This window comes from Achroia grisella, unplaced genomic scaffold (genome assembly GCF_030625045.1).
Source record: "Achroia grisella isolate CSIRO2021 unplaced genomic scaffold, CSIRO_AGI_Agris_v1 utg461, whole genome shotgun sequence".
Classification (NCBI taxonomy): domain Eukaryota; kingdom Metazoa; phylum Arthropoda; class Insecta; order Lepidoptera; family Pyralidae; genus Achroia; species Achroia grisella.
The window spans coordinates 1296283-1315301 of NW_026712871.1; the positions used below are offsets into that span (position 1 = coordinate 1296283).

The window sequence follows — 19019 nt, forward strand, 5'->3', positions numbered from 1 at the left end:
TTATAAATGTTACAAATATTTTTTAATGCACTTAAATACATTTTTTAGTTATATTAATTAGAAATAATGTTAACAAAGGAGGACTTATCTCTAAAAGAGATCTCTTCCAGTCAAACCAATACAGCGTGGTGTAGGAAGTGTTGAGAGGGTCAAATTGTGCAAATAATAATATGTCATACACTTTTGAATAATCATAGTTATTAATCCAACGCACATACAGAAAGCCGTCTCATCACAAGAAGAACGAGCAAAAACTTGTGTGTTGCTCTTTTAAATAATTGCAACTTTACATTTTTAAGTTAAAATGTGTGAAATGGTGAGAATCTTTTTTGTACTGTGGCAACCTTATAGATGGTAATGGAATGGTACAGCTGCCTGCACTAACGATATACAATGGCAGGGCACCAGTGGAGGATGATAAGATGAACATGAGGTCAGGTCAGTGCATCATGATAGTCATCATGATTTTTTCCAGGAGAACCTTTTACGCCTTTTACGCCTGCGGTAACGGTTTACGCTGGCGGGGCACCAGTGGAGGATGATAAGATGAGCATGAGCTCAGGTCAGTTAGCCCATCGTGCAAATTCACCAGGAATTTAACACGATGGCTTCCAGGGGACCGCGTGGAGGTCGAATTGACATGGTACATTGCTAGCAATGGGGTTATCATTCCACATTACTAACAATCCCATTTCCCCCCAATGTATCTAGGTTTCTTGGTGTTTATACAGCATTAAGTCTTTCAAGAGTGGTACGTGATGATGCGGCCCGAATGCTCAGATGGCAGATGAGGTTGTCTTCAGCAGATTACAGGGTTGTAGAAATGATAGATTTGCTTATAGTCTTCAATTTAATGTGTAAATACTGTGATAAATTACAATTTTGGTGGAGTGAACAAAAGTACGTTAGATCGGTTGATATTTAGCAATTTCAACAACTTTGGGACCAGAATGAAGATGTTTAGGAGCGAAAGTCCAAATCAAAGAATTCAAAGATTCGTTATTGTTTTGTGTCTCTGCTCCTCGAATCTTCGAAAACCGGTTTGATAGCTTCTTAAGTCTGTACGTTACGTTGCGTATTTAAAATTGGATGGGTGTGCGCTCCAATCAGAACGCTCCCATTGTGTTGCGTTTTGTTGCTGCTTGTACGCGACAAGAGTGTATAGGCACTATGAGATTGTAATAGCTTGTTTTTCTATTGGAGGGAGGCCCGGTCTCTTGCCAACTCACCGCTCCGAACCGCTCTTTCTTTTACCTGCTGTATCTTTAAAACGACTTCGGCAATTTATTGACCTTTAACACTGCGACCTACATAGATCTATTGTGCTCGCCCTTTTTCAAAGTTCGCTACCTAGACCCGTCAGGGACAAGAATTAAAGGATATTCGTAGGAGCGATGGTTTTTATCTCCTCAGGATAGAGTATACTTTCCAATGGAGATATTACGTTTATGCATGAGTGGGCTACAACCACATAGGATATGTACTGGCGTTTCCTCTTCTGCTTGGCAAAATCTGCAGATTGTAACAGATAAAACCGCATAATCAATTAATATCAGGTGAGATTGTTCTCAAATTTAGTAATATAAAAAACATTGAAACAGATGGGTTTCTATTTAATCGTTTTTTATAATAAAATCACATATTTACTTGACACAGAGTAAATAAAATAAATTTCAATAAATAATAATTTATTTCCCACACTTATATTTACAATAAATACTTACAAAAGCAGTCAGATCATTTTAATACATAAATATGTACATTATTTTCAAAGTAAAATATATTAAAATAATATATCATAACGACTATAACTCCAGACGGGGTGGTCAGAGTCATTGTCAACTGTGTCATGACCACATTTCGCTCTGTATATTTGAATATTTTTCTCTTATAGATGATAATGTAATGATGCACCCGCCTGCGCCAACGGTATACGCAGACGGGGCACCAGTGGAGGATGATAGAATGAGCATGAGGTCAGGTCAGTTAGCCCCTCGTAACAAGTTGACCACGAATTTATCATGATTGTATCCAGGGGAACCACGTGGACGTCAACCAGGCAGGGTACATTATTAGTAATGGGGTAATTATTCCACATTCCCATTCATATTCAACATTCTCATTCCCCCCGATTTGATTTGATTTGATGAAGCTGGCTCATTGACGGAAACATGACAAATTGCGGAGAATTTATCATGATTAGAGATCGGATTATATGCATGTGCATATTCGCATATGCATTTGCATATTTTAGCCATTCTCAGAGGTAACAGCAATAACAATAACAATAATCTCAGGACAATTCACACAGCGCCATCTAGTCCCAAGTTAAGCTACTTAAAGCTTGTGTTGTGGGTACTAGATAACTGAAAAATACAGAGATATTTTTTTCGTAAATACATAGATATTATATATATAAAACACACAGACCGACACAAACAATCATACTCATGAATACAAATGTTTGCGCCGTGCGAGGAATCGAACCCGCGACCTTCGGAAATAAAGCGGTGTGATAACCGCTAGACCATCGAGGCCGTCAGCATATTTAGAGATCTAGTTATGATGCATATTATCGGTACATTTACAATATTTTTCACTCACCCTGCGTTCCGAAATGCAACTAAATTTAATATAATAACAGTCACAAAATATATGAGTAATAGTTGCGACCTTTTACTGCATTTCAGAACGCAGTCAGTAGCCGCGCGCGTTTAGAATAGAATAGAAAATCATTTATTCAAATAAACTTAATTTAAGCACTTTTGAATAGTCATAACAATTTGTTTTTTATCTACCACTCGTTCGGAAAGCTGTCTCATCACAAGAAGAACGAGCAAGAAACTTGCGTGTTGCTCTTTTAAATAATCCTTTATATTTGCGATAATAAAATGAAAGAGACAGAAGAACGTCGCACTCACGTACCACCACGTCGTTCCACTTATTACGCATACAAATTACATATTCATACTTGCTTACGTTTATATAAAAAAAATGTCATATAATGTTATTGTACTTATTATCGCTAATCAAAAAATATTTTACTAATTTTATGCTGATATTGAAATAAAAAAAAAAAGAATACTTTTCTATATTCGGTATGGTGACAACAAAAGGGAGTGTTATTAACTGGACTAGTGGACTGTTGACCCATTGCTATTGTACATTGTAACTCTACGCTGTGTCCCCTGGAAATCGTGGTAAATTCCTTACGACTACAATTACATTACAGTGGACCCCCGGTAGTCCGACAACTCCCGGTAGTCCGGATTATAGAGTACTGCCTAAGACCCCTTAGAATTTTTTTACAAAAGAGTACCTTGTAATCCGACAAATTATAGATCCAATGATGATTCTTTATATTATATACATATACAGTAGACCCCCGGTTATCCGACAAACGTTTTGCAGGGCAGTGTCGGACCATCGTATTTGTCGGATTATAGAGTGCTGCTTAAGGGTCCTCTGCTTATAGTCCGGAATTTTTTACAAAAGAGTATCTTGTAATCCGACAAATTACAGATCCAGTGATAAGATTCTATGTTATATATGTATGTATGTATATGCACTCTGAAGTATATTGTCAAAGTAATATTCAATAACAAATAATAGACAATGTCGGATTACAAGGGGGGCCGGATTACCGCGGGTCCACTGTATTACCATTGTGCATTATAAAAATAACTCGCATTCACATTCTGACTAGTCAATTCATTTTTATCCATATTCACACTCTGATATCCTAAACTCGGCAACACATTATGTTGTGCGACCAGATCACATACATCCGTATCATTTTTGGGCTTAAATATCCTCACATTCTTCATAAGAACCACTTTGGAGAAGGTCTTCCTTGACGCTGGTACTATGTTGATCGATTTCATATCTTTAATATATTGATTATATAACTGGTATTGACTTTTTACATCGAGATCTATATACATTATATTACAGCCTGAATTTATACAATATTGGCATTTTGAGGGTACTTTAGGCAAATTATCAATATAGCCATCTACATTTAACGACTTCAAAGGTTTCTTCTTGCACTTCGGCTTGTCCTCGTTCAATAACCAACACCTGACCATAGCTTCTTTAACACCTAAAGTGTTTAAAAACATTAATCTACAAACTGGTTGTCTTTGATCCTTATTGTATAAGTGGTAGAGTTTAGAATCGCCTTTCCGTGATACCTCGCCTTTATGTTTTAGTCTACGTCTCTTTGGTGGTACACTGTCGACTAGTAATCTTACGTAATTCTTCTTCCCTTTCCAATCTAGGGAGTTCCAGAAGTAAGTGAATATCTCCTGTCTCTGTTCCTCAGTGAATTGTGAGCAGTATCGCGCCGTCCCTTTCGCACAAAACTCCGATATACAGGGGGAGCCCAATTTTCGTTCAGATTTCGGCACGTCCTGTATCCATTTTTTGGTGTCGTTAGATTTGGTTATACGGAACCCGTAGTACTTTTGGCCGGTCATGCGTTTCTCTTTCTCTTGTTTACGGCGCTCTGATTTAAGACGAGATTCTTTCTTCTTCTGAAATGAAATTAATTTATTTGTTATAAACTGTTATATGACTGTAATCATATTATTATATTATTAATATTATAATAGCGAAAGTTTGTGAGCATGGATGGATGTTTGTTACTCTTTCACGCAAAAATTACTAAACAGATTTTGATGAAACTTTACAGTCATATAGCTTATACATCAGAATAACACATAGGCTATAAATCTCACACGGGTATAACCGCAGGCATAGCTAGTAGAATAATAACTCTTGACAATTAACAAAGCGCCATCTAGTCCCATGGTAAGCAGGGCTTGTGTTATAGGTATAGATTATGATTATGTTATTGATATAAATATTTAGATATGTTTTTATATAAATACATACATAATATACATAGAAAACACCCAGACCGATACAAACAATCATGCTCACGAATACAAATATTTGCATTCGTGAGTTCAAAGAATCGAACCTGCGACCATCGGAAGTAAATCGGTGTGCACAACCGCTAGACCACCGAGGCCGTCAAATAAAATAACACAAATAAATTTATATCAGTCGAATATAAATAAAATTGGAGTGTCTGTTTATAATATTGGAATAACCGTTTTTTACTACATGCAAATGAATATAAATACGGTACATACACCAAAATAACGTTTTATACAATTTTTGTCTGTCTGTCTGTTTGTTCCGGTTAATCTCTGAAATGGCTGGACCGATTTTAGCTTTTTTGATGTAATGTAATAAGGAGTAACTTAGGCTACTTTTATTTTAGAAAAATAAAGTTAATTCAACGCGGACGAAGTCGCGAGCACAGCTAGTTTACAATAAAATAATATTGCGACTATAAATTGAGATGCCCTATCTTTCAAGTTGGATCAAACTGCACACAATGTGCAAATCAAATTTGCAATCGGTTCAGTAGTTTAGGAGTCCATCGCGGACAAACAACGTGACACGTTTTTATATATAAAGATATATTTTATATATAACAAATAAACAAATATAAAGTTTTCAATACCACGAATGTCGCAGCAGAATCACTTTTAATTAAACAAAAAAAAACCAAATCAACTTACCTTGAATGCAACATTCGCAGTTTTGAAGTGCACAATAATTCACACATTTTCGTTATACTACATCCCATGCATTGACTCAAAATATTTTGTTTGTGAAACAGACTTTAAATATAAAGACTTAAAGACTATTTTCTAATGTAATTCAAATAATATTTTATTGTAAAATCGACTTTATCAGTAAAGACTTAAGTCCATTTTCTATTGCGTTAACTCAATATCATATTTTATTGTAAAATCGACTTTAACAATAAAGACTTAAGTCCATTTTCTATTACGTTAACTCAATATCATATTTTATTGTAAAATCGACTTTAATAATAAAGACTTAAGTCCAATTTCAAATGCGTTAACTCAATATCATATTTTATTGTAAAATCGACTTTAACAATAAAGACTTAAGTCCATTTTCTATTGCGTTAACTCAATATCATATTTTATTGTAAAATCTTTAAAATCTTAACCAATTTCTGTATCATATTTTATTGTAAAATCTTTAATAATAAAGACTTAAGCATTTCAAATGCGTTAACTCAATCATATATTAAAATATAACAATAAAGACTTAAGTCCATTTTCTATTGCGTTAACTCAATATCATATTTTATTGTAAAATCGCCTGTTCAAAATCTACTCTGTATCATCGTAAGCACAGATATTATATTATATTAGAGTCCGTTAGTTTTCTGTTCCCGCGCGTTCCCTTCCCCTCCCTAACTAGTACTGAACCGACTGTACGACGGCATTGACGCGCGCGCGCATTGTGTTGTGAATTAAAATAAATTAGAACTGTGAAACCTACTGTGAAACTGGAAAGCTAGCGAAGATACCTTCGAGACCCTGAAGCCCAAGAAATCCGCAGAACCATACGGAAACAGAAGGTACGAAACTGACGCTCACACTAATTTTTCCCTATATATATATATATATAAAGTACTTTCCCTAACATTTTGGTAGTAGAGTAGTTTCCCAAACATCAACTTAAACAATAAAGACTTAAGTCCATTTTCTATTGCGTTAACTCAATATCATATTTTATTGTAAAATCGACTTTAACAGTAAAGACTTAAGTCCATTTTCAAATGCGTTAACTCAAAAACATTTCTTTTTGGGAAACCGACTTTAACTATATAGACTTAATGTCCATTTTCAAAACTTTGCAATTATTTATTTACGGCAGTTTCCGAGAGAACGGTATTATGAACTAGCTATCCGCCCCGGCTTCGCACGGTTTTACATGTATTATACATACAAAACTTCCTCCTGAATCACTCTATCTATTGCTAGAAATTCCATTAAAATCCCTTGCGTAGGAATTGCTTGGCTCAAATTGAAAAAATATTTTTGTGTTGGATAGTCCATTTGTCGAGGAAGGCTTTAAGCTATGCAATTTATTCATATTTTATCACTGTTTTAAACCTTTCCTGGACTTTCACGAATATTTCTAGGCTAAAATTTGCCAAATCGGTTCAGCCGTTCTCGAGTTATCAGCAATTCATTTTTATATATACAGACATTATAAAGCTGAAGAGTTTGTTTATTTTTTTGAACGCGTTAATCTCAGGAACTACTTGTTAAAATTGAAAAATTCTTTTTGTGTTGGATAGTTCATTTCACGAGGAAGGCTTTAAGCTATATAACATTACGCTACGACCAATAGAAGCGAAGCATCAGTGAAAAATGTAAAAACGTGGAAAATTATTCATAATTGCGAGCTTCCGTTGAGCACGCTGCGTATACAGTTCAGGTTACCGAAAAAACATGTATGAAGTGTTTTTGATAACGCTAACATACTCGCAGGCACTAGTTCAACATAAAAAGCCGCATTACAATCGGTCCACTCGTTTAGGAGTCACGATGCCACAGACAAACAAACATGTCAAACTATTTAATTTGGTGATTACAAAGTGAATTCTAACCTTTTCCTTGGCCTGTGCTTTGCAGAACACCTCGTAGTCGAGTAGTTGGGATATAGTTGCGTTTTCTGAACACGCCGCGCATTGTTGATTACGGGCGCGGAGTTTCACTGCAAATTGGACGTTAATGTTATTATTTTGTATGGTAGACTGTAAAAAGTCGCCTGCATCACCCATGCACCTAAGTCTTAACAATTTGAGCTTTACAAGAATAGAATAGAATAGAAAATCATTTATTCAAATAAACTTACATTGAAGCACTTTTTAATAGTCATTACATCTTTTTAATCTACCGCTCATTCGGAAAGCTGTCTCATCACAAGAAGAACTAGCAAAAAACTTGCGTGTTGCTCTTTTAAATAATTTTATTATTACTTTACATTTTAAGGTTTAAGTGTGTGTATACAAACTACCAATTAGCACTAATTCAATTAAATACTCGAATAGAAAAAATATTGCATATACAACCAAGTGGTTAAATAACTAAATAATAGGAAATCAGTCGTAGTGATTAGAGCAGACCAGTCCCTACAAACAGCACCCGTTCACGAGTATGACGCGACAATGACAAGCGCGGATTTTCACTGCAAATTGAAAGTTAATGTCACTATTTTGTACGGTAGACTGTACAAAGTCGTCTGCGTCACCCACGCACCTAAGACCCATCTATTTCTGCTGATTACGAGAACCTCTTCGATCGATCCCCCGCCCAATTCAAGTGGGGATCAAAATTACGACGGCCTGAGACGAGGTTCAAATCTCTAGTGGTGCCCTCAGACTACAATCGTATCTGTCAGACGGAAGTTGTCCTTCAGCCGCTCCATAAGTCCTTCCTTTGGTTTGGAGTACCATCTGCACTCGGCCTATCGTGAGGTCAAGTAAAGGCCAGCTGCGGCCAACAGCATCCAAAAAACAGCTCCATAAGTCCTTTCTTTCGTTTAGAGTGCTATCTGCACTCGCCCTCTGTCGTGAGGTGAGGTGAAGTAAAGGCAAGAAATTCACTGCAATTTGTAATTCTTTTGTAAGATAGACTGTAAAAACTCGTCTGCGTGTGTACCTCAGTCTCACCTATTTCAGCCAAGCAGCTTGCTTTGTAAGCTGTTTCGGTTGTAGTGCAGATTAGGAAGAGAATTTACAATATAAGAGGCGTGACATGTTAGTACTCTGGAGTGACAACGCGTGAGTGGTATCACGACCGTCAAATGATAACATGATTTTCATAACGCTGTTCATGTATATATTTTTTTCTTGATTATTTTTTTTTATACTACGATGGTGGCAAACAAGCATACGGCCCATCTGATGGTAAATGGTTACCGTAGCTTATGGACGCCTGAAACACCAGGGATGTCACGTACGCATTGCCGACTCTTAAGAAACCTTAATACACCCTTCTTGAAAAACCCCATGCTGTAGTCTCGTGAGAAAACCTCGGCAGGTAGTTCATTCCACAATCTAAGTGTATCTTAATTTTAAATAATGTAATATTCATGATATTGGATGGCAACAGACGAAAGAATATGTGATAGACGGATGTGTGGTGTGACAAGAATGGATAAGATAAAGAATGAATACATTAGAGGAAGTATGAAAGTGGCACCGGTGTCGGAGAGGTTGAAGAGTAATCGTCTGTCGTGGTATGGACATGTAATGCGTAGGAATGAGGATAATATCATAAGAAAGGTGTTACATATAAATGTGGATGGTTATAAGGGCAGAAGAAGGCCGAATAAGAGATAGATGGACAGTGTGAAAGATGATATAAGAAAGGGAGTAAATAACGAGATAACTGCGAACAGGGATGAATGGAAGAGAAAAACATATTACGACGACCACAAATAAATGAGATAAGGAAGAAGTAGATATGCAAGGAATGGTGCACGGTCTACGCTAACGGTATACCCTGGTGGGGCACCAGTGGAGGAAGATAAGATGAGAGCATGAGGTCAGGTCATTATAGTTCTTAGGGTTGTGTTTTGTGAAATCATATTTCATAGAAACATACCAGTTCTGAAGCTGCTGTCTGCGCCGTCGAAAAGTAACATTCTCTCCACCAGCAGCTGTTCGTGTGTATGTCCCACAATGTATTTTATAGCTTCTAAAGCTTGGAGACAGCCTGCAGAGGAATAGATACTAGCTGTGCCCGCGGTTTCATCCGCATTAAATTTCAATAAAAAATATAGCCTAGGTGTTATTCTGATGCATAACGTATATTACTGTAAAGTTTCATCAAAACCCATTCAGTAGTTTTTGCGTGAAAGAGTAACAAGTAACAAACATCCATACTTATAAATTTTCGCGTTTATAATATTACTAGCTACTTGCCCCGGCTTTGCGTGGTTGTACATGTATATATATACATATAAATCTTCCTCTTGAATCACTCTATTAAAAAATCGCTGCAAAATCCGTTGCGTAGTTTTAAAGATTTAAGCATACATAGGGACAGATAGCTACAGCGAGTTTGTCTTATACTATGTAATGATGATAAAGATATACATTGCTATCGACACGAACTTTTACATTTTTTTTATTACTAATTACCAATTACTAATAATCTACGCATTTACAAATTGGTTATGAACCTAATACTAACAATTCCCTACGTCTCTACAATATAAATTGGTAACGAACCTATGACCCCTGGCACGGGACCGGCGACGCCATTCGCCGAGCAACTGCCGACTGTCTCCGGTGGCGGAGGAGAGGGGAACACGCAGCGGTAACAAGGTCCTATATATGAGGCATCCTGAAAAGAGATTGTCCATTAATCACGTGAGGCTTGAGAGGAGGGGGAGGGGGGGGGGGATCAGGAAAATATCACAAGAGGGAGGAAGAGTGTAGTAAGATATCACGTGTATTTATTTTGTCTAATTTGATAGCAATCAAAAACAACCTGCAACCTAATCTAGACATTTTTATCATAGTTCTTAATTTCAGAATAAAATAGGATTATGGTTTACACCAGTATTTTTTTTTATGGATGATAATGGAATGGTTCACCCGCCTGCGCTAACGGTTTACGCTGGCGGGGCACCAGTGGAGGATTACCTCTAGTACATAACGAGATGACTGCGAACAGGAATGAATGGAAGAGAAAAACATATTATATATAAAAAATTAGGAGTGGACTACCCCTAACATTTAGGGGGATGAAAAATAGATGTTGGCCGATTCTCAGACCTACTCAATACGCTCAAAAATTTCATGAGAATCGGTCAAGCCGTTTCGGAGGAGTATGGGAACGAAAACTGTGACACGAGAATTTTATATATAAGATATATACACTATGTTACTCTATAAGCTATTTATAATATGAGCCTAGTAGCCGTAATACATAAATGTTACAATTCTTACCATTTCATTCATATTTTTCTTACTCCTATAGCCGTAGATAGTCAGTTGGCCTTCCATTTTCAATGCACTACCAGATACTAATGGCACCTGTTGAATAACATTAATATAATATTATATTATACACAATAATCTTTATATATAAAAACTAGCTTTAGCCCGCGGCTTCACTCGCGTTAATTTATCACCTTAGAGGTGGAATTCATCAAAATCCTTTCTTAGCGGATGCCTACGTCATAACATCTACCTGCATGCCAAATTTCAGTCCGATCCGTCCAGTGGTTTGGGCTGTGCGTTGATAGATCACTACGTCAGTCACCTTTGAGTTATATATATTTAGATTACGTGTCACGTTGTTTGTCCGCGATGGACTCGTAAACTACTGAATCGATTGCATATTTGATTTGCACATTGTGTGCAATTTGTTCCAACTTGAAAGATAGGATAGCTTACATCTCAATTTATAGTCGCAATATTATTTTATTCAAGAACCTTAGCCACAGCAACGTGAGGCGGGTCTGCTAGTGTATACATCATCATCATCATCATTGCCTTGCCTTTATCCCATTATTTGTGGTCGGCGCAGTATGTCATTCTCTTCCACTGCTCTCTATCGGTCGTCATATCTAAACATACTCTTCTTTTATTCATATCATCTTTCACACAATCCATCCATCTTTTCTTAGGGCGTCCCCTCCCTTTACATCCATCCACATTCATATTATACACTTTCCATAAGACATGGTCCTCATTCCTCCGCATAACATGCCCATACCAGCTCAATCTGTTACCTCGCAACTTTTCTATACATAAATAATAAATATTCCTGGACAATTAACACAGCACCATCTAGTCCCGTAGTAAGCAGAGCTTGTGTTATCTAGACTAAAGAAATATTTTAATGTTTTTTTTTGTAAGTACATACAAAATTTAGCGCATGCTTTCCATTATCCTACTATTATTATAAACGCTTTTTGAGTATGGATGGATGTTTGTTACTCTTTCACGCAAAAATTACTGTACGCATTTTGATGAAACTTCACAATAACGTCCTTACTAATATTATATGCTTTCATGCAAAAATTACTGAACCGATCATCATGCAATTTAATTTAATACATTACACATGTTCTTGGAGGTTTTACAATGAACACAGGATACTTTTCATTAAAAAAAAAACAAATACAAGCGGGCGAATCGCGGGTAAAAGCTTATATATCAGAATAACATATAGGCTATAATTTAAAAATATATTATGTAAATTGGGTAAAATATAACGATAAATGTCAAGTAAGTGTAATGCAGACGAAGTTGCGCGGGTGTACTAGTCATCCACTAACGACCTTGCTGGTCTAGCGGTCTAGCACACCGCTTTACGTCCGATGGTCGCGGGTTCGATTCCTCGCACGTCACAAACATTTGTATTCATGAGTATGATTGTATCGGTCTGAGTATTTTCTATGTATAATATGTGTGTATTTACGAAAAAAAAATCTATATATATGTATCAGTTGTGTAGTACCCATAACACAAGCTTTAGCTAGCTTAACTTAGATCTAGATGGCGCTGTGTGAATTGTCCTGAGATATATTATTATTATTCTTTATTTTTTCTCAGCTATTGCTGGTTTTCTCCACACTTACGGGCCGAAACCAAGTAAGTGCAGAGTGTGTGTATGTGTGTGTGCGCGAGTATGTATGTGTGAGTGTGTGTGTACTTATTGTGTGCCTGGTTATTATTATTATTATTATTATTGCTGTGGTAAAAAAACACCTTAGACATAACGCAGAGATCATTGAGCAGGTACCGGGAAGGCACGTTGTCTGTACAGTCCAATATGATATCATATCGAGACGAGATGTCCAAAGCATTAGAACTCGTCAGTTGGACATTGTACGGCGTTATGGTGATTCTGGAGTTGATGCTGAAACAATAATATTTATTTATTCAACATTAAAATCAAAATATCTTTATTCATGTAGATCTATTACAAACTCTTATGATGTAACATATCTACCGTCAGTTCGGAATGATTTCTAGGTGAGAAGAACTGACAAGAAACTCAGCTCGTATTCTTTTCAAATAAATGTACGTGTTTACAATAATACAGATTCATTATAAATTATTTAAAGCTTACTGTCAATCTTTCTACACAAGCAGCTTGTGGGTTAACTATACACAGCAGGCATACAGCGCTCTGCGAGTTCAATACAATGTTTTCAGAATGGTGTTGCGTTTGCCGCGCTTTTGTAGTGCATCCACAATGTTTGCAGCAGCATCAACAGACGACCTGTATGCCATCAGACGCAAACGGATCGCTTCTCTATTGCACAGACTGCGGGGCAGCAGTAACAGCATTCTAAAAATGCTGTGCAATAAATTTGACAGCCCAATACTTTGTTTTTGGACCCAAATTGTTACGGGGGCCTTTAAATGATAATATGTAATTTTAGATATACTAACGTAGGCTAAGTACAATTGTTACTAACAAATTGGATCTCTGTTATCTGAATAAATAAATTTAAATAAAAAAAAATATTTTTAAAATATTGGATTTTTCTACAATATTGACGTGATCCCTAACATATGAGTGTGGCACAATAAAGAATAGAGTATAGCAGAAAAATGGATGACTTCTGACCTACCTCCTCAAGGTCTGGGCTGCAGATTCTGCCTTACTGATGTGCTGGTCACCTTCCCCGTGCAGTATCTGACGGTGAATGTTCGTAAGATCCACTGCATCATAATCCACTATGCCAATCTCACCTGTAAATAAATAACCCTGGACAATTAATACAGCGTCACCTAGCCCCACGTAAAGCAGAGCTTGTGTTATGGGTACTAGACAACTGATATAAATACTTAGATATTTTTTTATGTAAATACAACATAATATACATAGAAAATACCTAGTTACAATCACTTATGAACACAAATGTGCACCATACAAGGAATCGAATCCGCGATCATTTGAAGTAAAGTGGTGTGTTAAATCGATCCATTACAGCCGTAGAAATAAGTAGGGGTTAAACTACTCAACGTACAAAACACTTACTTTATGTATATAACTATATTAAGAAGAAGAAAATGCGCCAATGGCATTGCCAATCTGCGGAAGGACTTATGCAACGGCTGAAGGACAACTCTCGTTTTAATTGGACGAGATACACATCTCGTCCAATTAAATTTAAATCGTTACCACACGGTAACGATTAACATATCGATCTCTTGCCTTCAAGCATGAATGAACTTAAAAAAGAAGAGTAAATTACCAACTCCAGCGCCCGCTAGGTACATAGCGGCGGGACAGCCTAGACCACCAGCTCCCACCAGCAGCACCTTCGCGCTGCACAGCTTCTCCTGGCCAGCCACTCCAATATCAGACAGCAATATCTGGCGACTGTACCTGCAAATATCGAAGTACATAATAATATATGTTTTATATATTTTATATTTTAACTGATTTTTTCTGTGCCTATCCTGCAATCAGTCGGAGACTATGAACAGATGTGGTGTAGGTGCTACGTCGCGAGTAGAGCGTGATTCCCAGCAGAATCATCGTCTGTTTTGGTGGTCCTGGTTAATCATCGAGTTCCAGTAGCCTACGCCCACGACTTCGAATTTAACAAGATGGTTTCCAGGGAGAACCGCGTGGCAGGTGTAACATTATAGATGATAGCAATATATAGCAAGAATAAGTTTATTTGCGGACAGCGTTATAATTTTAATTTTCATACTGCTTTCTTGATATATGATAGCGTAGCGACTTTTGTATTGATTGCCGCATGCATCCTTATGTAAAGTGCGAATACTGTAACTACCATATAGTAATTTTTGTAGCTGTGACGTGGTCGTGTGGAATGAGTAGTCATGCTCACTAAAATGTCCAGACATGTGGCGGCGTGGTGGGCCGGGTCAATGGGCTCCCTAAAATATGGTCGAGCGCAGAGATGGCTGGCTCATCCGTCATACTCGTGAACGAGTGCTGCTTGTAGGGACTGGTCTGCTCTTATCACTACGACTGATTTAATCTTATTGCATGATTATATTTGACCCAAAAAATTAGTGCTGGTTGGTAGTTTGTATTCACACGTTTCGACTTGTAAATGTAAACTTACAAGGTTTATTTAAAAGAGCAACACATAAGTTTCTTGCTCGTTCTTCTTGTGATGAGACAGCTTTCCGAACGAGTGGTAGATAAAAAACAAATTGTTATGACTATTCAAAAGTGCTTAAATTAAGTTTATTTGAATAAATGATTTTCTATTCTATTCTATTAGAAACGCAGCTGTGCGACCTTCAAGTCGTCGTTACTTGCAGCTGAGCTTAAACGCGACACGTGTAAAATCATATATGTAGAAGGCTGAAATATATTTACAATAAAAACACTTCTGATCTGTCTCTCGGCTGTATCATTACAAGCTCCCAAGATCTCAACAAAGTAGGTCATAAACCTAACCCTAAAGGGGCGTGTACATTCACCTCCTTTAAGGTCTCTCACTTTCAAATGAGACCTTATATATTTAATTTAAAATGGCGGAGGTCAGTGCATTCATCATGATCTGCTGACCTGTCTTTATCATCATTCCATTAATTTGTGGTCGTCGTAATATGTTTTTCTCTTCTATTCATCCCTGTTCAGAGTCATCGCGTTATTTACTTCCTTTCTTACTATATCATCTTTCACACAGTCCATCCATCTCTTTTTTGATCGTCCTCTGCCCTTATACCTTATAACCATCCATGATAACTGAGCTAAGTTTATGCTCATCTTATCATCATCCACTGGCGCCTCGAGCATATACTATTACCAAAGGTAGATGTATCATTCTAGTATCATCCATTAAAAAAAAACATACCTCTCTATGGCCCATTTAGGTAATTTATCTCCACACACATACACAGCATCTGATTGTATATTTGTATGTTGTTGCTGAATTTGCTGAAATTTTTAATTAAACACGGGTTAATAACAAGGTATTCCCTCAAGGAGTTAAGTCTGCCATATATGTGCATACTTGTGTGTGAAGGATGGAGACCAAGATGACAAGCAATAAGTAAAACAGCACCGTTGTAGTTGTAGAATATTTTTGTATTAAATTGACTTATGTCATATAAAAACAATATAATATAAAAAATATAGACACTAGAAAAGGTAAATAAAATAGTTTCCAACATTGTGCCTTAAAGTTTATATAAATATATTACAATGACCTACGTCTGTCTGTCAGAAGATATTTGTATGAAGTTTAGAGCTTGAAGTATAGAGTTACCCATTTTCCCATAACGTCCTAGCTTTTGTTGTGCTCTGAATAGTTTTTAAGTAGCATCCTGAGTTTTTAAGATTACGATTATTACTTCTATATAAAAATTAATGATTTTCAAGCCATATATAATAATAATAATAATAAATGCCTTTATTTACTGTATTTTTTTTTATTGGATTGTTTGGGCTATTGTTCAGATGTGTAGCACCTGTCGCACTGCGACCTACATAGATCTATTGTGCTCGCCCTTTCGGAGTTCACTACCTAGACCCGTCAGGTACAAGAATTGAAGGATATTCTTAGGAGCAATCGTTTTTATCTCCTAGGGAAAGAGTGTAAACTTTCCAAAGGAGATATTTCGTTTATGCATGAGTGGGCTACAACCACATAGGATGTGAAGCAGCGTTTCCTCTTCAGTTGGCCAGAGTTATTTACTGTTAACATTACATTACAAATTTACAGCAGTAACTGCAGTCCTGATAGTCTATAAAGTTTTTTCGACATCTGAATGTCAACAGTCTGTCATGTGACATAGGCCTGCAAGTATTTCCATAGGGTTCGGTCCCTTGCACTCTGAGTCCAAACTTTCCCTATATTTCAAGCCATATAATTTTAATCAAATACTTAGTTTACAAAAAATATGATTATTTGAGTTACATTAAAATTTGCTTCTGTTTTAATAGCTAGTTTTCAGGCCAATAATTTTTTCAAAGATTTCAAATATTTTAATTACAACAAATATGATTGTTTTAATTATATTTCATCTATTTCCAATACCTATTAATTAAAAAATAAAAAATAAAATAAAAGTGTTAACCACTGCAATTTGTATTTTAATTTTTAATTAATATGTAGTGAAAATAAGTAAAATAATACATTTTAATTTTTTATTTTTTTAATAATGATTGCAATTCTATTACTGCACCCTGTTTTTAAACATATAAGCAACCCTAGTATGAAGTCGAAATAACTGTCTCAATAGACCAAAACATACTAAGTTCATTATCCGTTATAGAAATAGAAATAGAAATAATTGAAATAGAAATTATGTTTGTAAAGTATAAACTCATAAATTAGTTGAGAGACTTAAAAATTCTTTCACCTACAGACAGCTATGTATAAGAGAGTATTATAGGTGTATTTCACATGACACAGGTATACCGCATATACAATATACTATGTTTGTCTTACATTTCTTTTATTATCTAAAAAGCTACCCACTTCATAAGCATGTATTATACATATAAACCTTCCTCTTGAATCACTCTATCTATTGCTACAAACTGCATTAAAATCCGTTGCGTACTTTAAAAGTTATAAGCGAACAGATATCGGAAGCTACTTCAATTTATACTATGTAAAGATAGTAAATCACTAACCTGTGAATATTCTTTTTTCATTACATACAACTCTTTCTCTTTACTTCTCAATAGTTTGCGCAGTTCCTGTATATCTTTTTCCAATTTGTATATTTGTTCCATAGTCAGCAAACTTATATTTATATGAATATTCAGACCTGAAATTCAGCAATTACTAAATGTAATAATATATAGCAAGAAGTCTAACATTTTTTACTAATATAGGTAATTAAATATAGATACAATAACAAGTAAATTATTTAGTACATATTAATGATAATTTCGTGCTTACATAAAAAAAATAAAAAGAAATTCTTATAAATAATTTTCAATAAAACAGTATTTCAACCAATTGCATGTTTTTGACACACGATGTCAATGTGACATCTGTCACTTATTTTTTTTAATTATTCTTGTAAGAAAGGCAAAGGATATGATACATGTCACTTTGATTTCATATTGTAATTTGACAACTAAATGGTAATCACATTATTAATCACATAAATAGCTTTACGGATTTGGTATATTATTGGATCCAACCGTTTAGTGTGTTTAAACCACACGGACATCACATTATGAGACATCAGTAGTACACCTCATGTGTTGCCATTCCCAAGGATTATGTATTAATTATTTACACATTTGTCTTCTCCTTCACGTTTCGCTTGTTCTTGTAGATACGTTATTTTGGCAACAGTAATAAATTGCCCCTCCAATCGGTACCCCGTCCAATTCAAACGGATATCGAAATTATGAGATTCCCTAGCGGTGCCTTGAGACTAAAGTCGTATCCGTCAGGTGTGAATTGGCCTTCAGCCATAAGTCCTTCCGTAGATTTGGAGTGCCATCTGCACTCGCCCCCTAGCGCCCGATGAAGCTGTAAAGACCAGCTGTGACCAACAGCATTAGAGTAGTCTGATAAAAAAGCTATTTTAGTAAGAGCAATTGTTACCTTTTGGCATGTAGCCCGGCGAGGTGAAAGGCCGGTACCTTGGGATTATTTTCCCAACTGGGTGGCTCATCCTGGCCACATATGGAATACGCAAATACGAATCGCAACTCCTTGTTAGTAATGTGGACTGATGATCTTATTGCTAGCAATGTACCCTATCAGGTTGTCCTCCACGCGGTGCCCCCTGGAAACCATCGAGATAAATTCTTGGTGAATTTGTCACGATGGGCTTATCTTATCGTCCTCCACTGTATACCGTTAGCGCAGGCGGGAGCACCATTCCATTGACATCCGTAAAAAAAATGCCTACCGAGGTCCCTGGCGGTGAAAGGGGATTGTTAGTAATGTGAACAGGGGGAACCCCGTGGAGGTCAATCTGTTGACCTTATTCAGATCAGCAGATTGACCTCCACGCGGTTCTCCCTGGAAACTATAGTGATAAATTCTTGGAGAATTTGTCCCGATTACTAACCTGACCTCATGTTCATCTTATGATTCTCCACTGGTGCCCCGCCAGCGTATATCGTTAGCGCAGGCGGGTGCACCATTCCATTGACATCTGTAAAAAAAAAATGTCTACC

The 19019-nt window shown here is 36.4% G+C and overlaps 1 protein-coding gene across 1 annotated transcript; it reads right to left on the reverse strand.

Moving 5' to 3' along the window:
- Positions 1 to 3353: 3353 nt before the first annotated feature.
- On the reverse strand, positions 3354 to 18742 carry LOC131845304 (uncharacterized). The gene is made up of 11 exons (XM_059194348.1): positions 18439 to 18742; positions 17508 to 17644; positions 15721 to 15803; positions 14134 to 14267; positions 13507 to 13627; positions 12635 to 12785; positions 10865 to 10951; positions 10142 to 10256; positions 9513 to 9623; positions 7511 to 7617; positions 3354 to 4535 (listed from the first exon to the last, which is right to left on the reverse strand). Exons 1-11 carry the CDS (start codon positions 18506 to 18508, stop codon positions 3660 to 3662), a joined length of 1992 nt encoding a protein of 663 aa, XP_059050331.1. The 5' UTR covers positions 18509 to 18742; the 3' UTR covers positions 3354 to 3659.
- Positions 18743 to 19019: the final 277 nt, after the last annotated feature.